Below are 27,896 nucleotides of genomic sequence, written 5' to 3'. Positions count from 1 at the left end.
ACAGTATGTCCAGTCCTCCAATTTGGCCAGGAAGTCCCTTTTACAGAAAAAACAAGGGAGTCCTGCTACAAGGTAGAGTGACGTGTCTTACCGTATTTACACGCTTTGAACCATTTTGTCCTTAATGTGTCATTGGGTCCACTGACAAGTGCTCTTTATTTATTTTATCCGCATCAGTTCTACTACAAGAAGGGATCTTGGTTTATTTGCATGCTCTTTAGATGAGACTTTCCATCAACAAAAGGCTCATATTCATGTACCTGGCTAGCTCCTAAAGGAATTAGCTGGGTGGGTGTTTATTTGGTTTGTTTGCCCTGGTTTAAAAAGAGCTGCTTCAAATGCAAGACTGTTTTTCTTCACTTCTTTTCAATGTGGTATTTGGATCCTGCCAGCTTTTCAATTGTTTCCTCTCGCTGTCTCATTCTGTAATCCTGAGAAATGTTTCCCTCAATTCTGACGTGCAAGTCCTTTTCTCTATTGTTGAACAAACTTGTTGAAGTGTAAAGTACTCAAAGAAAGCTAAATGGATCAAATGGGACAAATGATTGAGTGGAGATTGTTAATGTCCTGGCCTAAACTTTGTTCCTTAACCCTGTATGGTGCATCCATAAGGCTTTCATTTACTCTCTTTTTACAGAAAAGGATATAATGTAATATATTGGAAATAAGATTGAAATGCTTAAAGTACCAGATAATATGCTGCTTTAGTATGTAAGAGTTCCAATTATTGAAATATAACAATTAATTCAGGAAGAAATTATTTTGAAGATTTTTTTTTCTTAAAATAAAAACATTTTTCATATGGCATCATTATTCTTTCTTGAATTGTCCTCTTTTGAATGAATGGTATTTAATGGTAATATTGTGAATATTTTCTATTTTAATATTTAAAAATGTATTTATTTGATGGCAATCCTTAAAAATCATTTTAATGTGCTGATTTGCTGCTCAAGAAACATTTCTTATTATTATTAATGTTGAATTCAGTTTTGCTACTTAATATTTTTGCATTCTCTTATTGATAGAAATAAAAAATATTTTGTTACAATACAAACGTGTTTATGGTCACTTTTGATTAACTGAATGTGTCCTTGTTGTGTAAAATTATTCATTTTTTAAGACTTAAACGGTAGTCTATAAAATATTCCACCATTATGCGATAATGTACACCATACAGGGTTAATGCTTGTTCCCTGCCTAAAAACAAATTGTTTTGTACACAGAACCCTTTTAAAGTTGAATCTACGATAGCAAACCTTTTAAAACTAGACCTCGTAGCTGTTTCCTAGCTTATTTTAATAATGGCTGCAATGAAATGCCTTATTACACTCATTAGCCTCAGCAGGCAGAGGATTGGATGGGTCGCTGTGCACTTTTCCTCAGTATCTCGGTCCCAGCACTTGCAGAGTAAATGTCCTGATAACAGTAACAGTGTTTTTAGTTTATTTAGTCAATGCAAAGTAGCAGTAAGTAATGTTTTACAGATAATATACTTCCTATTTGTTGCATGTGAATTTTGCTGCTTTTTATTGATAGAGATGGTGGGTAGAGGACAAGAAGTTATGCATGACTGGTTCATGTGCGCAAGTTTGGTCGCAGTGAACCAATCCACCTCTTAACAGTTTTATCCAATGCCTACTGTGGTCCAATGATACAAGCAGTTGACTTATTGACATGTCCGGAAGCGGTTCTTTAGCCACCTAAATTAATTTGCATTCCGCGCACCTAAGATGTGATCTATATTTCATTTGACTGGAAATTAATTTGCGCCAAACTCTGAAGACATTGAGCGATGGCTTGGATTGTTTCACTTGAAACACTTGATATTCTTGTCCTGAAAATGTCCTTGTTCAAATCTCTCCTTAGTGTGTGCTGGATTCCCTCCACATGTATACTCACGCATGTGAATCACAGTAATCAGAGATTTAATTAACCTGGTGGCATTTAAAGCGGCACACTAATGGAAGTGTGGGGTAAGAGCTGTTATTATAAATATGTTTTTCATCGTGACACTCACAGCAGTCCAAAGCCCAGCAGACATCCACCTCCAACAGCACCACGGCAGTGCAGCTTTAGCTGCTCACTCACAGCCTGATCATTATTTTGCTTTTTTACATAAACCTCTGCACCATAATGAGTATCTGATGTGTGCGAATGAGTGCCTAGTTATATATAATCGGTGATATATCATCACCCTCTTAAACATGCTTAAATGACAGAGAGAATCACAATACACCCTCTCGAAGAGGGGCTTTTGAGCGCTGCATTGAGGTGCCGTGCAGGCAGCGACTTGTTCGGTATAATTGGCAGTTAGCTGTTTGTTTTGTAAACTCTTTTGTGGCTGTGATATTATCTGACGCGTGGGGAGGCGACAGCGATACACCTGCAACGGCTGCCACATTTGTAGGAGGGACATCTGCTGAGCTCAGAAGTGCTAGCGCACACTAACGCACATTCACACGTACTGCATCCTTCTTTCTCAGATATGCCATTAAACATTAAAGTAAAGTTTTCTTCTGCTTGTCAAGACCCTGTCTGTTGCATAGCTATTGAAACATCAGTTAGATCTAAGAAGCTAGCTTGATATAATTAGACATTTTAGAGGAAGTTTTTAAAAGGCAAAAGAGTTATTAAGGCTAAATAATCCTTTTTATGAGAAAGATGGATTTGGAATGGGTTCAACAAAGGCAGGAGAAGAAAGTGCAAGCCAGCTTCATTTTAGAGATAACATTTTTCAAGGAGGTTTTGCTTTTGTAACAAATACTGAACGAGCATTGGAATGAATTGCTCTCGGTTTGTTTGCTAGCACTGGTGTCTTGCAAAGTAGTTGAAATGTCTCTGAGGATCCTGGGAGTGACACTCGACTGTGTTTGGAGATGATGTTTGAGGGAGTGACAGGCAAATGAGCTGTTTAGTGTTTATGCGGAACGTGATTGACTTGCATCCTCAGATATCATTTGATAAGTACAAAGAGACTCAAATATTTAGGTTTTTGTGTTTCTATACTCTCTGACAGTGTTGGGTACATAAAAAAATATATATTTTAAGGTTAGACTTTACATTTTGATGTAAAATCCACTATTGTGTTGTGTAGAGATGTTCTAAACACAGTAATTAAAGTTCAATTACATAAGAAGTAACTGTAATTAAATTACAGAAAAAATAAGAGTAATCCCTTACTTGACTTTTTCAAGGGAAAAGTATGTAAATTACAGTAAGTAACTACTTAGTAACAAGTTACATCCAACACTGCTCTCTGAGATGAAGATTTGCTGTGAAGTCACTAGATGGACTAGCTGCAGGTCTTTTGACTGTGGCTTTTATTGGTGACAGGTCGATCACTGGCACATTGTCAGTCATGGCAGCCCAGAGGTCATTTAGTTTCAAAATGGCTTTCTTTGAAGTCTACTAGAAACTTCCTAACTTGTCATAAATTGGAAGCGAGTGTGAACACAGATTGGGGGCATGTGTAGCTTAGTTGATAAAGTCAACTGGAATTTAAATTTGCATCACTTTTTAAGTCCATAATGTAAAGTATTTCTGGGTGAAACATTATATTCCATGTAGGGCCATCAGGAATTAATCGTATACTTAGGAAGTTTGTTAAAACAGTGGCCACCCAAATAAATAAATCAACAAAAGGAAATATTGATTTGTTATTTGAGATGGAAATGGAATCAGAATAGTTATTTTTAACTTTTTTGCAAATTTATTTATTTGTATTTATTTAATCAAAAAGTCAAACCCAACAATGTTGTCAAATATTATAATTATTTTTTTTTTTTTCATTTCTTCAGAAATCATTTTAATATGCTGATTTGGACTCAAGAAAAAATCTTATTGTTACCAATGTTAAAAACAGTTATTTTATTCACTTTTTTTGTGTGTAAATCTTAATTTTTTTTCAGAATTATTTGATAAATAGAAACTTTATAGCATTTTTTTATAGCCACCATTATATGTTATAATGGTTTTAATATGAAATCGTAACTTTGATATTATAAATGTTTTTGTCGTTTTTTTCCCCTTGTGGCATAAAGTATCAATTTCTTAAAAAAAAAAAAAACATACTCACCCCAAACTTTTGAATAATACTGTAAGGATGCATTTATGTATTTTATTTTATTAAAAAGTTGCATGTAGCATTATTCTGTCCTGAGATCTTGTTATAGCACAAGCTTGAGGTAAATTAGTGTGCTGGGTCCTGCACACTGGTGGTGTGTATTAGCACTGTGACAAGTGGTCCATATCCAGCCCTCTTATTGGATTTTAACACTTTTTACTGACGGAAAAGACAAGCACAGAACCGCACAAAGACCAAGAAGTTCTAAGAACTATTTAATAAGGGATTACCAGTGAGATTTACTCCTTCAGTTTCACTGCAAAACTGATCATTGCTTTCTCTCTCTCTCCCCCTTTCTTTCTGTCTCTTTCTCTCTTTCTTATTTTCTCACACTCTCTCACAGCTAAGCACCTCTCACCTCTCGCCCAGTTACCAGTAGGTCGGGATTGATTTAGTGATTGTTGAAGCCCTTTTGACACTCCATGAAAAACGATCCAAATAAACCCCCCTCTTTCCTCTCTTTTGCTCCTTCCTGTTTTTTTCCCCAGCCTCCTTATGTTGAGTAGCGCCTCCTGAAGTTCAAAGCCTCTAGAAAGCTGTGGCTGTGTTTAGAAATTCTGTAGAACATGAACTCAGCTTCTGTTGCTAAATTGGTGAAAGGATTTATAACTTTTTTACGTATTTTTGGAAATCCCTCATAATGCTAGAGTGTTTGCTATGGGGTCATTCCATGTCAAATCAACCAAATTTCAAAAAGTATGAGTAGACTACTGAGAGAAAGGTCATGTGCCTTAACTTTACCATTTCAGTGCATTTTTAGCACTCGGACAGGTATGTTGTGTTCTGTTCATATTGTTTTGATATGGGGAAACAAATGATAGAGGGAAACAAGATGCATTCCTAGTTTCAACATTACTTATACTTCAGACATTCTGTTTTAAATACAGTAAGTATCAGCTGTATACAAAGTGATCAACATTTGGTTTTCAACCCCTAAAAATAGGTAACATTCAACAATCTTAAAATGGAGCCTCATTGAGATCCCCATATCTCTGGGACTGAGCGATGTAGGGTCTTAAAAATGAAGATCCCAAAAGAAAAGTTTATTAAGAACTAAAATCATATTGCAATATCTTTTAATACTTCTTGAGTTATGCAAACTTTGGAAAAAAAAAAATATTTATGGCACTCAGACAGGTATGTTCATTGCAGTTTTAAAATATTCATATTTTTGCAAATTGACCCACATTTGAACAATTTACTCCTGGAGCCTTATTGAAATTCCAATATGGAACCGAATGATATAGGGCCATAAAAATGAAGATGCCAAAAGGAAAGTTTGTTAAGACTCTATATCTAAAAGGGAATTAAGATATCTTGAATACCTCTTGAGTTACAGGCATGCAAACCTTGGAGAAAAAAACTTGAAAAGTGCCGTTTCCCCATTTTTGAATGGTCACCATTGGCACAAAATGCAACAAAGATTGCTAAAGTCAACAGATTTTGCTAACAGACCTACCAATCTCTGTGTAAAAATAACATTATGATGCTGCCATCTTTCTGAAGTCATTTTTACCCCCTTGTAATTTGGCTTTGAATTTCAGGTGAAAATTGCTATTTTGACCCCTATCTACCAAATAGTGGATTACTCAGTAAATATTCATCCATGACATTTAATATTTTGGCTTTCATTACTATGCATGTCTGTCTTTCTTCAGAAAACATATTATCAAACTCAAAAATTTGAGCCGGGGACCTCTGGTTGAGTTGACACGGAAAGACCCTGTGGTGTTTTTAGGGTGCTTTGTGTGGCTACTATGTGGTTTCTATCTGTGTTCTGGAAGGTTACTGAGTAGTTTCTTCATCAAGTTGCATGATTGCTCATTGAGGTGCACATATTTACTATGAAGAGGTCAGTGTTTTTTATGAGGCATGACAACAACAATAAAAAGGAAGGAAGTCTTGTTGAGTAGATGTTCCAGTTACCAGAGTGCACTTTTCCCCTCTCTGTGACTAGTGTGATCTATGAGTTGTTGTAGTAAATTTCACTTCATGTTCGCGCTGAATCATTCTGGACCAATAGGATTAGGACTAAAAAAAACTTGATGTGCTGTGACACATGCATTGGAAGTGCATGCATATTCTCCGGTCACATCCACAGTTTAAAAGGGGCAAAGATATGCAGAAACCGTTTCACAGCTTAACAGTGCACAAACTAAAATTGTAAAAACTCTCTTTTCCCACAAGCCGACTATATTCATCATGTAGACGACACGTTAAAACTAACTTTTGTTTTTGAATTCTGAAGAATTACACAGAGACACATCTCTCAGTTTTTCTCAGCCGCAACAGTTTGAAATTCAGTCACTCGCTTGTTGAGAAGAAAGGCTGTCAGGATTGGACGGAGCTGTGGAATTCTTTCAGTAATGCTTTTCAGACCTTATTATTCTCAACGCCTGCAAGTGTGCGCTGGAACGAGAACACTGTCTCCTGCCTGCCTTGCTGTCTTGCACGTTTCCTCTTATCTCCTCTTTGTTCTACAAGAGTTGTATCAAAATGGACGTGACAAAACTGAGTCATGTTTTGAATATGTATGTGGTCACGTCTAGTTCACGTCTAGTTTGTGTATGAGAATGGGTGTATGTACTTTCATGTCAGTGTGTGTCTGTTTGTGCGCTTTCCGTCCTTGCCTAGCGTTCTCTTACTGTAATGTTATTAGGGTTATCGATAATCTAATTTGATAAGTATGACATCACAGCCATATTCACATTAAAGGAATAATCCAGGTTCAATACAAGTTAAGCTCAATTGAAATTTTCTAATTATTGTTAAAAATATTTTTTAGCATTCCAACTCAATTATCTTTAAAAAAGCAAAAAAAAAAAAAAAAGTTGAGGCACGAAGGATTAAGGCCAATTTTATGAGATTTAGAAGCATAAATGTGAAGCTTATCATTTTATAAAAGCACTTACTTTTTTTTTTTCTGTTAAACTTATACACAATCATTTAATACAAGAATAAAATATTTTTCAGGCATTTTAAGGTTTATAATGTTTATAATGTTACATTGTCATGACAAAAATTAAATACTGTATGATTGGATATAACTCTAAAAGAAAAAGGTTTTAATGCATTGCAAATAATGAATTTTTTATACAGCAAGGGAAGAAAATGTATCACACAAAAATATATAAACTTTGACAATAATAAGAAATATTTCTTAAGCATCAAATCAGCTTATTAGAATGATTTCTGAAGACTAATTTTGCAGCAGTAATTTCAGCTTTTCTATCACAGGAATAAATTACATTTTAAAATGAATGCTGTCAAACGATTAATCACATCCAAAATAAAAGATTTTCATAATATATGTATGTGTACTGTGTATATTTATTATGTATACAGTATATATTTTGAAAATATTTACATTTATATTCTTACATTTTATATTATATATATATAAATATATTTAATATATAAACATAACATATTTTTCTTAAATATATACATGCATGTGTTTGTATTTATATATACATAATAAATATACACAGTAACATATATTATTTAAAGAAAAGCTTTTATTTTGAATGCGATTAATCGCGATTAATAGTTTGAGAGCACTATTAAAAATATGATAAATTAGAAAACAGTTATTTTAAATTGTAATAAGATTTACTGTTTTCACTGTATTTTTATGAAATAAATTGCAGAATTATTTATTTATTGTATTTTTATTAAAAAAAATTAAGAAAAGGAAGGACAAGTGGAGACAACAAATGCTGTTGATTGAGCTCAACTTGTCTGAACCCAGAACATTAATTTAAGATATGACTGCCTATGTCAAACAACACTATTTTTTAAAGTGTAACCTAAATTTTGTGGGCAGAAATGCATGTTTACAGTAGAAAACATAGACCCCCCCCCCATGCATGTGTTTTCTTCATGTAAAGCAGTAATGAATGAATGTGGGAGAGTTAGTTTCTCTTGGCTGGAGGCTTTGCTTCAGGGGATCAGGCTGAAAATGTTCCTTGTGCTCAGTTCACCTGCCATTCCTCAGATTTCATCGCTGATAAATAGCTGCTGTGTCATTACTGTTCTGCATTTCTTCCTCTCTTTGAATTAGTTGAAAAAAAGAGAGAAGCATTGAGAGAAGGAGTGCAAAGAGAGCACAATAGAGCGCTGTGTTGTCATGCCGGTGACATTACCTGTCTTCTCTAGAGGTGGATATGTAAATTTTCATTTCAGTCATTCTTTCATTCTCTACTACAACGGCTGCTTTGAACCTACATGAGTCAGATGAGTGACTAAAAAGTCGCATTGAAATGTATTAATCTCTGCCTCTGATGCCACCCCAGCTAATGATGGGGGGTCTGCTCTAAAAGGTACATGCCTTCCAGTATCAGGGAGAATCTAGGGAACCCTTGTCTGATCATTTCGCAAGGTCCCAGCCAACATAAAGCATACTGTATAAATGTCAATTTACAGTGGGATTCACATTTAAATCTGAGAATCCAAAATTTGATTTAAACCTGAAAATGTTTTAGAAGTATTTCAACGAGCTAAGGTAAGATAAGTCATTTTAATAAGTAATAAGTAACGTCCAGTCAGATTTGACATGCGCAGAGTGCATGAATATACAGAGTTTCTCATTGCTTCAAGACATGCATACTAGCCTTCCTCCTGTTTCTTTGATTTAAAAAGCTTTGAGACTTTATATTTATCTATTTCATGTCCTAATTGGGAGACGATGAGCACATTAAAGTTTGTGCCGAGCACAAATATTTTCAATCCGATCAAGTGTTTACATGTCCTGTTGAAGAGATTAGAAAAGGTTAATGGGATAGTTCACCCAAAAATGAAGATTACTCACTATCAAGCCATCCTAGGTGTATATGACTTCCTTCTTTTGAGTTAAAAATGTCCTGGCTCTTTTAAGCTGGCAGGGAATGGGTTTTAAAATTTAAGGCCAAAAAAACTGCGTCCATGCCAGTGTTAATTTTGGCTGGCATTTTTGATTTATTCTTAGTCTTTATCTTTAGACTAACATGCTTAATGGTCTTAGTCACATTTTAGTCATTTGAGACCTTCATAGTTTTAGTCGACGAAAAGTCATTGCATTTTTGTCAAATTGCAGTTAACACCATTTATTTTGGTAGCTATTTTATATGTAGTATTCAAACAAAAATAGGCCAAATCAATTAGGCTTATGAGAAATTTGAATCAAGGATTGAATTTGGAAAAACTGGAATAAATTGTAATTTTTTGGTAGAGATACAAATTAAACTCATTGTTTCAGAGACAGTAGGTTTACTTAAGTATACATTTATTTAACATCTTTTGTTGGTTAACACTGATGACAGATAATTAGGAATGCTGTCCATTTAAGATGGAAGGTATGTATGTAATACTGACACGCATTCAGTTTTCACCCACCTATTTACACTCACTTAAGCCATAACCGACTGTATTTACGTGAGATTCTCTGACTCTACACAATATACATTTAGACTGCTGTGTGTGTATTTGAGCGCTGAGAACTGATCGTGCGCTGAGACTGAAGAAGTGGAGCATGCGCTCGAGAGAGAGCACTTCCATCAGCGTGATTCCGCCTATCCCGCCTTCACTAACTTTGTTAATCGACAACAAATTGTGACTCCCGGGAAAAACGGGACATCTGGTCACTCGGTCCCTAACCCTTTTGTTAAGCCGTTGTTTCAGATCGCTAGTTCGCGTTTTGGTAGCCTAGCCGTCCACTGCGGCTGCCATACTGAGACTAGATATGAAAACGCACCTTATCCAATGACAGAGACGCACATTTTGAAAGACAAGATAGTTAACTTAGCCTATAGGATGTATTTTGAGTGTCCGGCAGTCCTCAAATAACATTCTAGTCCCGTCTCGTCTCGTTAACGAAGACACGGCATAAATTTCGTCATCAGATATTAGTTTTAGCTTGTCGACGTCTTAGTCACACAAAAAAGGTTTGTTGATGAATATTTTTCGTCGTCGTCTTCGTCGACGAAATTAACACATTGTATGTCCATACATCATAAAAAGTGCCCCGCATGCCTCCGGGCGGTTAATGAAGGCCTCCTGAAGTGAAATGATGCTTTTGTGTAAGAAAAATATCCTTATTTAAAACTTATTTTATCCTTATTTTATCTGTTTTGTTTTTTTTGCTTTCTCCTCTGTGCTTCCACATTCGTCACTTCCGTGTTCATCACCGCGTTCGCCTATGTCCTACATCATCTGCTGGAGCGCCACTCTCTTGTGAACACGTGTACGACATTTAGCGGAAGCTATAGATTACAGTTTAGAAAGTCTTAAATATATGGATATTTTTCTTACACAAACGCATCGATTCACTTCAGGAGGCCTTTATTAACCCCTCGGAGTCGTGTGGAGCACTTTTTATGATGGGTGGATGCACTTTATTGGACTTTTTAAATCTTAAACCCCGTTCACTGCCATTATAAAGCTTGGAGGAGCCAGGACATTTTTTAATATAACTCTGATTGTATTCGTCTGAAAGAAGAAAGTCATATACACATAGGATGGCTTGAGGGTGAGTAAATCATGGGGCAATTTTCATTTTTGGGTGAAGTATCCCTTTAAGCCATCTCTTTCAATCCGAAGGAAATTTCAATTGGATTTGGTCAATTCACAACTCACATAGAGAAGGTTACTTTGTGACATTTTTTATTCTGACTGGATTATTAGGGTCCACAGCTACTGATCATGTAACGAATGTTGCTTCTTCTGTTGAAGCTCAAGATGCTCTTTGGATCATCATGTTGGAGAACATGATAATCAGGTTTTAAGCAAATGTGTGGAGTTCATGCAGCTCCAGTGTTTCTCCTTTACAGCAAGAGGGACAATACAGATCCTAAGACATTGTGAAATTAATATTTTATCAATATCATTTTCACTCAAATTGCTATATTGTAATATATGTGTAATTTGTGATTTTTGGAGCTCACTGTACTTTATATACATAATATATTGGCTCTTGTGCCTCCTGACCTGCATATCTGAATAGACACTGACTGCCCCTAAGTCTTTCTATCCCTCCAACTTTCCCTCTTTCCATCCCATCTTTCCTCCATCTCCTTCTCCCACTCCCACCAAAGAAGGAAGGCATTGTGTCTGTATGACTCAGATGAAAGAAGAATAAATCTCCATTTTTGTCAGGCTAGTGAAGACAATAAAATGAAATGACAGAGAGAAAGAACGAGGGTGGATTTGATTGGGCTGAGCGAAAGAAAGAATTCCTGTCTGTAGTCTGTAGAAGTTCAGGATGAAGCTTAGCACTTAGCATTAGCGGTTTTGAATAATAATCAATAATAATAGTGATGTTCTTCGCATTGTTTTCTCGCGCCGTCTCTCAGACGGAGTTTCGTGGGTGTTGCATCTTGCTGAGCAAATTGAAATCGTCAAGTGGCATGGCTCATGCTAATTGCTCTGTGAAAAGTGTAAAGTTTATTGAAGGCTGCTATTGTAAAGCTGTCCGCACTTAACCGTCACCGTCCGTTCCACTGTAAGGGTGCTTTCACTACAGTGGTTCAGGCTGTAGGATTGCTACAATGACTAAAGAAATGTTATAGTGTAAGCATGATGGTATAAAACTGCACATTTCTTGTCTATTACCACCATCTGCTACTTATACCAATGATAGAAATAAGCACAGAATTGCAAAATTTGTAGGAGAGTGTTGCTATTGTGTGAATATACAGTATTGTATTTCAATACTTAGCACTTTAATGGTATTGTTAAATCAAGACTAGTTTAGCACATACTCTACCATTTAAAAGTTTGGGATCAGTTTTTTGGAAGAAGTGTCTTATTCTCATCAAGGCTGCATTTATTTGATCGAAAATACAGTAAAAACAGTAACACTGCCAGAGAATCTTACAAAAGTATCACAGATTCCAAAATAATATTAAACAGCATAACTGTTTCCAACACTGATAATAAATCAGCATATTAGAATGATTTCTGAAGGATCATGTGACATTGAAGACTGTAGTAATGGCTGATGAAAATTCAGCTTTGCCATCACAGGAATAAATTATATTTGAAAATATATTAAAATAGAAAACCAGTATTTTAAATTGTAATAATATTTCAAAATATTACTGTTTTTACTTTATCAAAATAAATGCAGCGTTTGGTAAACATAAGGCACTTCTTTAGAAAATCTTACTGATCTCAAACTTTAGTGTATGTAATTGAGATTAATAACAGGTTTAATAACAGTATTTATTTATTTATGCTTGAATTGGTTACAATATAGATGAAAGATGAAAAAGCATATACAGTTACAGTAATTCTACCCAGCTTGTATGTAGAATGCTACCTGAGAGTGAGAGAAAGACAACACAGAGCCCCAAGAAGAGAGCCGAAGAAAAGAGACAAAGCAATTGTTACAATCTTCTTTTATTCCTTCCTTGACCACGGGACTAAAAACTAAATCTGAGATATTCAAACTGACCAGTCTGCAGATTGTATCTTTCCCCACTGTACTAAAAGTGTGACAATCAGCACACCCCCAATGTATACACATCTTGGCCTATAGCCTTAATCACTATGTCCTCATGCATTCCAAATGGCCCTTTTGTTGTGGAAGACAGGATTGGGACAGAAAAGCAAAGTCTTTGTTGATTTTCAATCCTACATTGTGTTTTAGCGGCTCCTCTAAGGAGGTTTGCCTGAAAAGATTTGTGTGGATGTTCCGTGCGCATTATCAGAGGTGAAACACGTATAGCGCTTTGTGCTGCTACATTGACGTGCCCTTCAAAAAATGTCTTGCTCTGTTTTATGTCCGCTTTACTGAAAATGCCAAAACAAATAAACCATCCGTGGCTTCAAGGTCTTATCTGGACGCGTCCCTCGGGTTCACCTCGTAACTCTAGCGCTCTCTCTGACTGCTCACGGGGGCTCTGAGGTCAGCTGGAAGTGGATTTGAGCGTGTCGGTCACACAGTAAACTGACCTGAGAACAGTGTGGCTCTAAAAGTCATTTACAGAAATGTGTTTGTCTCTGTTATATAAAGTGCGTCCTGATTTCTCTGCTTCCTCACAATAACTTCTATAAATACACTCTGAAGTCAGGGGCAGCGTATTATAATATTACACCGAGAGTGTGTATGTCAGTGTCCACGTTTATAGTCGCCACCATGTGTCTGGTTTCTATTACCGGCTGTAAACACGCCTCTAAAAGCCACGACTGAGCACAGAGCGCTATTTCCTGTTTTAGCCTCGGCCTTTGCATGATATACTGTTCTGGAGTGTGTGAAATGTGAGCAGTTGTCATGGCGACAGCAAGCCCAGGCCAGGGGAGCGAAAGGAATCAAGAGGAAGGAAGACGTCCGGAGATCTTACATTGAGTGCATGTTGCTGAAAAACTCACTAAGATGTCTTAAAGAGCCGTTTTAATTATTAATCCTCCTCGACTCAACACACTGGGCCGTTTTTACAGTGCAAAGCCAAAAATAAAAAACAGGAGGGAAGGTCTGTGCCTGACAGTTCTTCGTTTTCTTGCATTGTAGGCATCTGTAAAATGAGTTTTAAAGGGATATTCACCCAAAAATGGCATAATGTACTCACACCTATATGTTGTTTCAAATCTGTATGACTTCTTCTGTGTATGAGTTTCTTCTGTAGAATATAAAAGATGAATGGTGAACCAGACCTGTCAAGCTCTAAAGGTGACGACAAAGCAGAATTCAAGGAATTGTTCACTCAAAAATGCAACACATATCCATGTAAATGAATTTGTTTCTTCATCAAAACAGATTTAGAGAAATTTTGCATTACATCACAGTGAATGGGTGCCGTCAGAATGAAAGTCTAAACAGCTGATAAAATCATTGCAGTAAAGAACATTTATTCATGGATTTGCGTTGCGCAACGTCTTCACACACGGACGAGTGTGACATAATATACCTCTGTAAATATATACAATTTAAGTTCACGTCTCGCACACTTCAGTGCACTTTTAATGGAACATATATGTTCGCTTCGAACTGGAATCATGGCGGAATATCCTGTGATGTCCACTTCGCAGGGCACTTACGGTCGAATAGAAGAGAAACATACAACATTTGCAGAGCGGGGGGGCACGAGGACTGGAATTGAAAACCGCTGCTTTAGACCATCAATTAATGTTTTGTACAGAGAAAGCTGTGTGTTTGTAATAAACAAATCCATCAGGGTGTTTTTATCTTCAAATAATTGCTTCAGGCTAAAATACGAGTCCTCTATCCATGATATGATTGCTTTCTACATTGGTAAGTAAGTGATGCTATGCTAAATTTCTTCAGATCTGTTCTCATCTACATCTTGGTAAAACGTTCAGCAAATTTTCATTTTTGGGTGAACTGTTCCTTTAAATTAGTCCATATACACTTTGTGCGCTTTAAAGTCTCATGATTTTTTTAGAGGTGAATTAGCCATAAATAAGTTTTCAGATGAAGAGGAATTTCCGATTTTAAAATGTAAAATCAATTTTAAGTTTTTCTTGCTAGACAATAGTTGTAGCTCTCTGACAGTTCAAAACTTACTAATTAATTTCAATCAAATTAAAAAATCTTTTAAATCAGATGAATAAAATATGAGATTAATATTTTGCCAAAAATTTGCCAAATAATATTTTGTTACATGTAACAAATTACAATGTGCAATTGAAAAAAAAAAAATCTTAAGATTTTCATGTACTAGCAATTTATAATTTTGTCTGTTCTTTACACAAAAAAAATACTTAAAATACCATGCACAACTCTCATATCATCACTGTTATGGTGCTTTTTGTCATTTTTGGAGCTTGATAGCTGTTGATCACTCCTCGCTTTTTCATTGTATGGAAAAAAGCAGCTTGAGCATCTTGCTAAACGTCTCCTTTTGTCGTCTGTGGAAGAGTATTGGAAGTGAGTGGGTGCACTAGCTTATTAAAGATGTGCAGGAGAGGATTGTCCAGCATGTGTGTATTTGTGTTTAGCAGGGCTAGCAGAGGGGGGAGGACAGAATAAGCATGCTCTACAGTTTTAAGCTCTACTCATGCGTGCGGAGGCCATTAGAGGCTCATAAAACACACAGACGCTAGTGCAGGGATCCTCAAATCTGGACCATTCCTGCAGAGTTTAGCTCTAACCCTAATCAAACACACCTGAGCATGCTCATCAGAGTCTTCAAGATCATTAGAAAATCACAGGTAGGTGAGTTTGATCAGGGTTGGAGCTAAACTCTGCAGCAGATTGGACCTCCAGTGAGAGATTTGAGGAACCCTGCGCTAGTGGCTTATCTGCTGGGTTGTGGAGGGCTACGTGAAGACAGGGTCATTATGAGAAGGGCGTGTCCCAAAGGGGGCGAGACTGACTGGTGTCCACACACGTCGAGTGTCTCCGTAATGTTTGATCCTGTTTGGCAGGTGTCTCCGCCATACCGCCCACAATCCTTGTTTGGGGAGTTAAAGACAGAAGGGGGAGAAGAAGAACTGTTTGAGTGGACACTGTTGTAGCAGCAGCTTTTCACGCTCCACTAGCATGTATCGACATGCACCAAAGCAAAGAGAGAAAACAACACAACTCCCTCCTGTGGGGTACCGCTGGGTAACTTAACACCCCACACTCAAAACAAAAACTGAGCTGATTTTGGAGTACTGATGTTTGGCTAATTTGCCCACCCAAGTGTGTATGTGTGTGTTTCAGATCTAGCTCTAGGCGGTTTCATCGGGCGCACGCGCCTGGCCCGCAGTTAACTTCCGGTCTGTTTGTTTATCAGTCTGGTTAGTGGCGCCGGCTACAAACACAGTTAAAGTTAAGTGATGAGTAATGAAGTTGGACTCAGGTTGTTGTGCTGTGGGATGTTTCACATACATTGATTTATTTGTGGCGACCTGCCACAAAATCAAAACTGATCCAAAAGGCTTTGTTGAATAAACATGAGCACTTAGAGAATATTTAAAAATGAAAACGATGCACGGGTGTTTTTATATCACTGTATTTCTGAAGGAAGACTGCCTTTATAAAATGTTCGATGTCATTTTCATTTTCACTTCATCTTGGATGTAATGCCTGAAAATGCAGCGTTTGTAAACTCAGTGCTGCTTTGTCTACAGCCTTTACTGTGGAAACCTCTAGTTCTCCCCTGGTTCTTTCGCTTTGAAGCGCCTCCTGCTGGCAGAGAATGAATTAGAATTTTTAATAAGTCCGTCTGATTTATGCAACAAACATATTTTGCTTATTATCAAAAAAAAATCTACTCTAGAGGGACTTAGCTGTTGTTATTGATTCTATTTGGATGTCTACCGGAAATTAAGTTAGGGCCACAAAAGCGTTCATGCACCGTAACGGTTTTTATGTTGGCGTTGAAACCGTCTATACTTCTGGCAAAGAATTTGCTGAAACTGTTTCCTCCCTTTTAGGACATCAAAAAATTTTTAAATATATATATATATATTTAGAGAGAGAGAGAGAGAGAGGCCTAAATTTAAGTATTTGAATTGCATATTAAAATTCAAACCATTTTAACACAATATTTTACAGATTTGTCAATCATACTGTAAATAAAACATGACAGCACTTATTTAAATAATCATAGTTTAAAAATACATTTAATCAAATTGATTAGAATCAACATAAATCTGTTCATTGTGAAAAAAACTTATTCAGTTAAAAAGTATGGCTAAAATAAATATAAAATTAAATATGGCTAGCTGTTGAACAAGTAATATTCAGTTAGTTAAAATATATGAGATTAAAGCAAATTGGATTTATTGATGATACATACTGTATATAAACCTGGTTATATAACACAGCTAGGTTATTAGTACTATTACAGAACCTTTTTCTAAACCGTTTCTTATCTTTTTTTTACTGTGTAATATTGTGTTGAGTGTATAAAAGTACAGCTATATAATTTTTTGTTGTTTTTGGTACATTATTATACTTTTTAAAGTTTTTTTTTTATATATATATATATATATATAAACAATTTTTAAAAAGTCCTCAAAAATATATTTGGATATGTATAGAAGAACACAAAATAATTTTTTTTATTTTGTTTATTGACTACATTGCTGAACCATTATTAAAGTCTTTTTTATATTATAATATAACTTCAAAGCCAGGCAAATATAAATATTTATATTTTTCTGATTGCATTCTCACCTTGCATTGTATTGATGAAGTAGCATAAAGGCCCAAACAAAATAAATAATATTTCATAGTCTGTAAGATCAGCTACTGTAGGTAAGCATTTGTGTACTTTAGCGTGTTGAAGGGTATATTTAGGCAAGGGGTGGAGTTGGACTACAGTGAAATGCATCTGACAGCTAGGTGGCCCCGTTACAGTGACAGAGCAGGATTCATTTAGCAGCTAATGTGCCAACTGTAAGCCCTTAATCTCTGAGCACTCCCGAGGCCTACGCACCGCTGCGGGGCCTGAGGCGGGCACCTGAGGGAAACTTCTCTCAGAATTAGAGCAATTTCTGCATATCAACACGGACCACGTGATGGCACCCACACAAACACGCTCTTCGTGTTTATTCATCACTGTAACATCGAATGCCTCCGAGCTTAGTTTATAGCGGTACAGTAGAGTCGGCGTCTTTGAGGCGACCCACTCTAGATACAGAAGTCGCTTTAATCTTATGAAAATGAAGAGGCAGGACACCCAAAATCTGTACGGTTTTCTGTTTTTAGCTCGCAGTAGTTTTTAAAAGCACTCGGATTTAAAAGCGTTCAGATGTGTGTGTGTGTGTGTACTATAGATTTTTCCCAGTGAAACAAAAACAACACTAGCTTTAGGAGTCTGACTGGCTTTATAGCCCCCCTTCTCAAGTATTTCTGCCCCCTTTGTCTTTTTCTCTCTCCTTAGACTGTTTTCCTCCCTCAGTCTCTGATATCCAACGGCTATGATCTGTTTGCCAACACGGTGTATTTTGGGAAGGAATTTCGTGTTATTAACTGCGCAATTAAACTTAGTTGTTGCTGCAAACAAGCAAATCCCCATCCACATCATTATAAAAATGGTGATTGACCTTTCACAGGGGTTTTGTGAATTATTTACCCCCCCCACACACACAGATGGAGGGATGTTCCTCTACTATGGCTCAATGCTTAACTGGGACAGCTGCTCTTATGGATTCAAATCTGATGATCTATGCAATCGATTCTATGTAGCCATCGCGATATGAAAAAGACTGTCAGATTCTGTCAGACACTCTTAAAAATAAAGGTTCTTTATTGGCATTTATAGTTCCATGGAACCTTACATTGTACAGAAAGTTGATTATAGTAGAAAAAGGTTCTTCTGATTTTGAAAAAATAAATTTCACAATAAGAAAATTTGTTTTAAGGCAAGACACGACAGACAAAAACTTTTTTTTTCATGCACTGGTTTCACTTTTCGTGATGTTTCTTTTTTTAGACTAGTGGAAAGAAAACACGCAAAATACACTTTCAGTTACTTTATTTATTGGACTTTTTCTATTTGTGTCTGTATATTTCATGTATAATACACATCTTCAAAGGCTATTTTGTCAAAATAAGTCAGAAATCTCCTCTTTAGTAGTATTTACACTAAACTTTACCGTTGTATTCCTATCTATATTCTGAAGGGGTCTACAGCAGGGTTTGTTTATATACTGAATAATTTGCCTGCTTTTGTACATTTAATTCCTAAAAGCATTGTGAAATTTTTTTTTATGGATGTTCACAGTATTTTCTGATTCATGATAATTGGAGGTATTAAAAATCCCTTCTGTAAAAACCTTTGATTCTAATATGTCAACAAAATGAAACAAGAATTTTGAACCTGCCTTTATCCAGTGTTCACACTTCTGTTCTAAAACTGTATGCAAATTAGTGCATATTTAATCAGACAATGTCTCATTTGCATATTTACACATAATATTTCTAAAAAAAAAAATGTATGTAATGTCTTTATGTAATTAATCAAGTAGTATGGTATGGTGAAAGTATGGTGATATCTATTTGTTAGATATCTACTTTATTTTAAGGTGTCCTTGTTATGGTCTAATTATACATTTAAGTACTGAAAAATAATAAAGGGATAGTTCACCCAAAAATTTTAATTCTGTCATCAATTTCTTTGTTCTGCCGAACACAAAGGAAGATATTCTGAAGAATGTGGAAAACAGAGCAGTTCTGGGGCACCATTGACTTCCATAGTATTTGTATTTTTTTTCCTACTATGCCCCAAAACAGCCTGGTTACAAACTTTCTTCAAAATATCTTCCATCGTGTTCGGCAGAACAAAGAAATACATACAGGTTTGGAACTACTTGAGGGTGAGTAAATGATGACAGAATTTAAATTTTTGGGTGAACTATCACTTTAATTAACTACATGTATTAATTTATATGGTTGCTCAGGGTTACTTGCATGTAATTATGCATAATTTACTGTTATTATAATAGTAAGTATATGTAACGTGTAACAAGGACAACTTAAAATAAAGTGTTACCATTTTTTTTTTTTTACCGTCTTCTATGGCATCACTCTGAAAACACTCTTTTTTTTTTTTTCAAACCTTTACTTTTAAAGGCATATACCAAAATCGAAAATTCTGTTCCCAAAATTCTGGTTCTCATTGACTTCCATTGTATGGAAACTATTTCAATGTTGGAAGTCAATGGCTACGCGCAACTGTTTTATTACCAACATTCTTCAGAATTTCTAATTTTGTGTTTTAACAAAAGATGCATACAGCTTTTTAACAGAATGTGGGTGACTAAATGATGACAGAATTTCCATTTTTGAGTAGACTATCCCTTTAAGAGTGCAGCGAGACCCAGCATAGTGAAATGACTTGATTTATTTTGTTTTCCAACTTGCATACCTCAACTTGACCTCAACTACAGGTTTATTTGTAAAAACGCTGATTGTGTTTGAAGACGTGCCACTTAAAAATGCTTAACCCCGGGGCCCCGACGTGGTGCGAGGCGTTGTTAAGTTTGCGCGCCTGACAACGTGTGCTAAAATCTCATCAGAGCCTAGCACTTAAATGAACGCTGGGTCTCCACCCTGTGAATAATAGATATTCTTCAAGCACTTCAACATGTTCATTTGTCTGAAGAATCAAAGGCGTGCTCACATGCCGAGCCTTCAAAACATGCGCTGGCATCCCGCCCGACTTGTTTTACGCAGCCGGCGCTGACTTAAAAAGAGCATTCGTTTGCTCGCATCTGCTTTCTGTCAGCGGGAGCATTGCGTAACGTTGAGACCCTGTGCACTGTTTATCTTTGCAGCTTGACCTTGCTCCTGGTCACCGGGGTGAGAGGCGGGATCTGAGTGAAATGCGAACACTCAGATGTCGGTCTGGGTTGCCATGGCAGCCTGGTAAATAGTTGTGAAGCAGCGAGCGGAAGATTAGTCCCTAAGGAGGTCCCTTGTCACTGTGTGACCTACAAAGGGCCCTTCGATCTCTGCCAGTGTACTGACAGCAACTCCTCCTGAAATGATATCCTTAAATGGCATTTTGTTTGGATTTGGTTCTGTGCCGTGGCTGTCTCTGTGGCTCTATGAACAAAAAGGCATCTGCTATTGAACTTGGTTTCTGTCTCTCAAGGCTTTATGCGTGTGATGTATGCACTAGCCATCTCGCGAGTGTGCATTGGGGCTTTTATTTGGCCGTGAAAGGCAGAAGAACTTCTCATAGCAACCCAAGAATCCATCAGCACAGCCGAGTGCTCTCTGTAGCGTGTAGGAGAATTGTTTAAGACGCCGGCATCGTTTTGCACTGCTATTCCTGCCTCAATGCCTCAAGATAGCAGTGTATCACTTGACTGCTCCTTCCTTTTAATTCCAGCTAATGCTGACATTTATCACGCTGCAAATATTCGAGCTGAAAACTGATCCCCTCAAATCCAATATACTTCCCATAGTTCGTCTGGGAAACGAATTAAGCTAAATGCATGGGCTTTATTGCACAACAGCAGGTGCCAAGTTTACAGTACAGGGAATTTGTCATCTGCATTTCTCATCGCCTTTCCTCTTCCTTTCAGTGTCTGTCTGTGTGTTTATCTGTCTTTATCTCTTTTCTCACTGTGTCTCACTCATTATACCCCGGAGGAGTGATTCCAGCGGATGCAGTATTAGATTAAATGAGCAGGCATGTAAATGCTTGTTTCTCTGGCACATTTCTACAAAGCTGTAGTCACAATTAAGTCTTGCTGGTGTTAATCTGGATTCTTTTTTCTCGTTGAATTGGATATTTATGGCACAGACATTCCTAGAGCTGATTTTTAAATCAGGCGATATATGTTTGGCTCAGTTTTTAGTCTTGGAATGAGAGATTTCCATATGGCTCCCAAATGAGTTCAGAACCAGAACAAAAGAAAATGAAGACAGGAATTGGTGCATTTTTTTTTTTTTTGCTCCAGGTTGCCTGCCTTTTTTGGTATTTTTTGTGCCTGCTGGCCCTAATACAGAGTGACCTTTTGGTTTTATTTCTTTTTACACAAAAGAACATGTATTTAAATGAATTACTTTTAGAATTTACTTAATTTTAATTTTGAAATTTAATAATAATAATACATGTAGACATTTTAATTATTTATTTATTAAATTATATTACATTGTTCAGAATAATTAACCTCAGGAAATCTCACAAATAGTTCAAAGACTTAAGTTATATAAATCATATATGGATTGCTTTTATGGAGCCTCTGTGGCGTTTTTTTTTTTTTTTTTGCTTTCATTATAAAAGAGCAGAGTGATTATTCTTCAAAATATTTCCTTTTGTGTTCCACAGATGATAGAAAGTCATGTTTGGAGGGTGAGGGTGAGTAAATGATGACAGAATTTGTATTTTTGGGAACATGGTAGTGTATCGGAGATGACGACATCATAGCTTTTACTTAAAGGAAAAGTTCACCCAAAACTTTTAATTGTCACACTGTAAATTTGTTTTTCAAAAAGTTGTTTCAACTTAAAATAATTTGTTACCCCCCTGACTTAAAATTTTTAGTTTTGTCAACTTGAAATTTTAAGTTACTCAATGTTAATTTAAGGGACAACTGGAATATTTTAGTTGATAAATTTTAAGTCAGCGGGGTAACAAATTATTTTAAGTTGAAACAACTTTTCTTTTTTTACAGTGATTACAGCAGTTAGCTACAGCCCCCAAATTCGGTATTCAAGGAGTGCAGATATTTGCCCCAAACACAATGAAATATTTATCTTTTGTGAAACTTGTTTTACTCTGGTTGAGTCTGCGTGTTGCTTGATGACACACAATATTTCATAAATAGGCATCTTACACTGTAAAAAGTGATAAGTTGACTTAACTTAAAAAAATCGAGGAAACCCGTTGCCTTAAAATTAGTAATTAATAATAAAAAAGTATAAGTTAAGTGAACTGTCAAGTTCACTTAACTTTTTTTTTATTATTATTATTATTATTTACTTGCAGTGTGTAGATTTTAGCGGCATCTAGCGGTTGAGGTTGCATCCAACGGCTCAGTCCCCTGCTCACCCCTCCCTTTAGAGAAGCTACGGTGGCCGATACAGGGCTAAGATGCCGTCGTCTGAGACGAGATGGTCCTCACTGCAGAACACAAGATCCAGGGGGTGTGGTTGGATCTAGATCCAACTCCTCCCACCTTACATTTACCTAAACCTACCCGTCTCCACCCCCTGATCCCTAAACCCACCCATCACCACCCCTAAACCCACCCATCTCAACCCCTAAACCTACCAATCTCCACCCCCTAGATGTAGATCCAACCCCGCCCCCTGGATCTTTGTTCTTTACAAAGGTAAATTAAGGAATTATATTTACTTAATTATTCAATAAGCCAATGTCATTGCGAATATTACTGTTACTTGTTCATCATTGTGTCAGTGTTTTTTCGCAAGAACAACATAGTGACAAAACGCGCTCTGTAGAGCAGTTTGTCTGTTTATAGCTCTACTGTAGAAACATGGTGGTGACTTCCATGTAAGGGGACCCGCGGTGTATGTAGATATAAATTGCTCATTCTAAGGTAATAAAAACATAACGGTTCATTATGTAAGGTCTTTATACTCCTCTGAAAACGTAGTTATGTATATTATATTGCATTTCTGTAGATCATCCTAAATATTACACAGTGCACCTTTAGGTCAGCATCACTTTTTACAGTGCATTATTTACTCATTTACATAAATGTATTTCTTATGTTGACCACAAAAGAAGATATTTTGAAGAATTTTGAAGAGCCAAACAGTTGTTGGCACCCATTGACTTCCAAAGTAGGGAAAGAAATACTATGGAAGTCAATGGAGACCATAAGCTCTTTGATTACGAGCATTCTTTAAAATAACTGCTTTTATGTTCAGCATAACAAAGAAACTCATACAGGTTTGGAACAACATGAGGGTGAGTAAATGCTGACAAAATGTTCAGCATTGAATTCTCCCTTTAAAAGACAATTGACTTTAATTTTTTTAAATAAAATCATGCTGGATCGATACTAATACACGAATAAACACTGTTGTTTTTGGATCAGTCTTTATTGTGTAGCTGGTACAATTTATAGCCATAAAGCTGAGGATTTTCTCACTATATCAAACTCAGATACAAGTCAAACTTTTAGTCGGTCATTCTATATGGCCTCTGACCTTGCTTACTTGAACCTGTTCATACAGAAGTGTGCCAGCTGAATACAAAAGCCCCTTCAGTACACCTCCTCCTCCACTGGTGTTTATACAGAAAGAAGCCCAGTGGCCATAGAGCCCATGTGCGGAGGCTGATTCTTGAGAGGATGTGGAGTCCCTGCTGTTTGGCTTTTGTGAGTAAAGAAGCGCTCACTCTCCAGAAGCAGTGGTGCGTGTCATAGGCCCGAATGTACGAATCACGCAGCCCCCAGCTGTATTGTGAGAAAACAATGGCCAAAAGCACTCTCGCCATGAAGCTCTTTGTATAAGCAGCGTTTTTAAGGTACTTCTTACAGAATGTGTAGTTTGCCCAAGGAGGAGTCCTGTCAGGACGGCTCATCTACAGATTGACTGCTGTGAAATTTCATGTGAAGGAGTTGTAAGTCATGTATTAAAGGGATAGTTCACGCAAAAATGAAAATTCAGGCTTCATTTACTCACCCTTTTGTTACAAAAAAAGCATCGAGTGATGAGAGGCTTTGAGGGAGCATTATTGTGTAGAATGAACTTTAATGGGTTTTTTTATGTACTTTGATAAGGTTATATGGAAGCGTGTGGAAAGAGTGGACTAAATGTTCCCTTACTGTAGATGCCTGCTTTGTTGTGAATGAGTCCCCCTGGTGGGAAAATATGGCAAAGACTGGTGCTGAAGACTGTTGAGTACTTTTGATTAACGTTTGCAAGCATGTTTCAGAACAAGAACTATTTCCAACAACCATTTACTTTATTTTATTTTTAATATATATTTTTATTTTATACATTTTTTATATATGTATAGTTTTTTATAACTTTTTTTTTCAACAACAACAGAAGTTTCTTGACAAAAACAGGCCAGGAATTATGCAGATGTTTTGCTTGATTGATTGGTTTGTACTAATTTCTCTTTTTTTGGCATTTTTGCAATTTTGTCAACTTCTAAATATTATCATGAGTAAAAATCAGCGTAATTTGCAGCAGTTTTATATTAGTGGCAATGAGAAACTATTAGTTTTTATTAATATTTTGAATAGTTTTTATTTTATATAAATTTTTAGTTATCATAAAAGTCATTTTTATTATTATTATTTGTTTTTCTTTTTGTCTGTATAGATTTTATTACATTTATTTCAGTTAGACAAAATGAAAATTATAAAAGTTTTTAAAAATATTTTATTTCAGTTAAACTTAATTTTATTTAAAGTAACAAAATATTATATATGGATTTAGTTAACTGTAACAATGTAGAATACATTAAAGTTTTAAGTTTGCGAGGCATGAAAATAGATGTACAAGACTGATGAATGAGATTTTCAGTAAGAACAAACATTACGCTGATACCCAACTCAACTGTCCCCTGTTAGAATACAGTTGTTAAAGAGAGAATTAGAGAGAAACTGACTTTTCAATACAGTATTGTGCATTAGGGCCGCCGTTTCCAGGGCCATCTGCCACCGACATTAATACGCTTGAGAGGAAGGCTGAGAGAGCGAGCGAATGAACAGTCTGATAGCATTTGTGCGCTGACTGCCTCTGCAGTGGCCCTGTGAGAGCGCCAGGACACCTTCCCATGGGCATCACGCCGACGAATCACTGCTGATGTTTGCACAGCTCACGTGTGTGCCCAGCTTCCTGGAAGTCACCGTCCACGGTACTTTATTTATTACTTGTTGTTAAACACAGCATTATCCGCACATAATGCCATATAGAAAATCTCGGTCAATGGCGCATTCATTGGCTTCGCAGATCTGGATTTCTTTTCTATTGAGACAGCGAACACTTTTTCGCCTTTGTTTAACAGCTCTCATCCACATAAAAGAGGGAACATCCCCAGGCACAAAAGCCTCACTGGCTTCCTTCCTGATGTAGCTGCACTGTGAATGCGCTTTGCTTTTGTGTCCTGCTGTTGTTTCTGATGCCTGGATGGATGGCTCGACATGAACCGCCTACAATGGGGCGAGATCATTAGCCATTCAGTTTGCTAGCCCATCCACGCTAATTGGTGGAGAGCTGTACATCTCTGTCAATTCTCATTGCGCACTCTGTTAGCTGGGGCGGCCTCTGTCACAGGGCATCGCTTCACCTTGTAATGGCAGTGTGTTCCCTCAGGGTGGAGAGGCGGGTGAAGAGGGCACCCAGCCAGCCCAGATGTTCCTTTCGGCTTCGCAACCGCATCTCGCTGTCACCTAGTGTTGAGTTCTGCGACTATGGCATACATAGGGGGACCGGTTGCCTAGGCAACAATGCTCCCGCCTAATGGACAGATCAGTGTGCTGGATTCTGAATGGATGGTTATTTTGTCCTTTTTTTGTGTTCGCCATCTGCTACCAGTCCAGGTTCGTTTTCCAGATGGAGCTATATGTTGCCCCATACTTGGACTGAGAGAAGGGCAGCGGCCATTAGGTCTGTTTGACTGCAGCGCCAAAATTGTGGTTAACCCTGGTTAACCCTCATTAAAGGAGGATGCTGCATTGATGCTCTTAACGGAAATGCAAGTTTTTTGGCTGCGGAGTGAAAACCATGAGGTTGGCTGCGGACCTCCATGAAAAAGGCCTATGTAATAAAGAATAATACATATTTATTACATTTTATAATAAATATTTGTTAAAGTGTGTGTGTGTGAGAGAAATTGTGTAATTGTATTCTTCTTCTTGACATCTCATATTTTAATGGCTTAATCTGACTTTTTTGTTTTTTTAAGAAGGTCACTTGTTATATGTAGCATTATCAGCATTTTATTGAACAACGCAAGAAATCAAAGCCCTGCAGCTTTTGCTTCAACCCTAATCAAACACATCTGAACAAGCTAATCAAGGTCTGAACAGTTACTTGGAAGCTACAGACAGGTGAGTTTTAATTAGGGTTGGAGCTGAACTCTGCAGGGCTGCGGCTCTCCAGGACTGGAGTTCGCCACCCCTGCCATAGAAGAACCATTTTTGGTCCCACGAAGAACCATTAAGTCAAATCTGAATTATAATCTGAAGAACCTTATTTCGCCATAAAGAACATTTTGTTAAACAGAAAGGTTCTTCAGATGTTAATGGTTCTTTATTGAACCATTTAGACAAAAAAAGGTTCTTCTATGGCATCGTGAAGCACCTTTATTTTCAAGAGTGTAGACAGCAACGGAACTAACATGTTCAAGGCCCAGAAAGTTTGTAAGGACATCGATAAAATAGTCCATGTGACATCAGTGGTTCAACAGAAATGAATGAAGCGGGAATACTTTTTGTGCACACAGAAAACAAAAATAATGATTTTTTTCCCAACAATTTCTTCTCTTCCATGTCCGTCATCGATGCGTGTTTACAAGAGTACCACGACGCATGAAAGCTCTCAGATTTCATCAAAAATATTTTAATTTGTGTTCTGAAGATGAACGAAGGTCTTACTGATTTTGACCGACATGATGGTGTGAATTTATGACAGAATTTCATTTTTGGTAGAACTAACCCTTTAATTCAGATGCAGCACAATTCTTGTTTTCTGTTTTTCTGTCTGGGTTACTTTCATCTCCCATTATGAGTAAACCAGAAAAGCAATAATCATCCATTGGGTTTGTGGTTATGCTTCATGATTGAATATGGAAAACCTGACAAGATTTTCTAAAAGCCAGCCTAACAGATTTAAACCGATTATTTCAGACAGCTCTTGTCTATTTGAGACAGTTTGAAACTATAGGGAAATTTAATCTTTGCAGCATCAACAACTGGAATCTAAACATTTGAAGCAGATTTCTAAATGCTTAAACATGGTGTGGAGTTTTTGAATGGATTTTGTATGTCTGCTATTATACATGATGAATGCAGGATTGTTTACATTGTTTTTTTGCTCCCATATGCTTTCAGGTAGCGTTTGCATTAATGTACATTATCTGTGTTCTCTCCTCAGTCCCTCAGGGAGTGATCCAGAATGGAGCTCGAATGATGAGCCAGGGCCTCTTCCCAGGAATCCGACCCCTTCCCATCAACCCCATTGTCAGCAGGACAGCAGCTGTCAGGTCAGTCCTGTCCCTCAGGTCACTTTCAGCCCATTTCCCGACTCATTACATGATCAACACAGGTTTATCAGCCAATCAGAATCATGCTTACACTGCAGTGCTTTGGCTCATATCTTATCTCTCCCTTTGACTCACATTTCATTAGATCAGAACAGCCAGGTCATTGCAGAGGAAGTCTTATCTGGGCTAAGGCCCCA

At 37.0% G+C, this 27,896-nt stretch overlaps 1 protein-coding gene across 8 annotated transcripts in view; it reads left to right on the top strand.

Moving 5' to 3' along the window:
* LOC306886526 (forkhead box protein N3-like) overlaps nucleotides 1-27,896 on the top strand; it is a 107,273-nt gene that overhangs the window by 73,090 nt on the left and 6,287 nt on the right. For all 8 annotated transcript variants that reach the window (XM_079443706.1, XM_079443707.1, XM_079443702.1 and 5 more), the window contains 2 exons: nucleotides 5-72; nucleotides 27,591-27,699. In XM_079443706.1, coding sequence (XP_079299832.1) covers nucleotides 5-72; nucleotides 27,591-27,699 — 177 coding nt within the window. The remainder of the gene's footprint in view (nucleotides 1-4; nucleotides 73-27,590; nucleotides 27,700-27,896) is intronic.

This window comes from Barbus barbus (assembly GCF_936440315.1).
Source record: "Barbus barbus genome assembly, chromosome: 20".
NCBI classification, from domain to species: Eukaryota; Metazoa; Chordata; class Actinopteri; order Cypriniformes; family Cyprinidae; genus Barbus; species Barbus barbus.
Note: the sequence above shows the minus strand (reverse complement) of the source record. Positions and strands in the feature narration are given on the sequence as shown.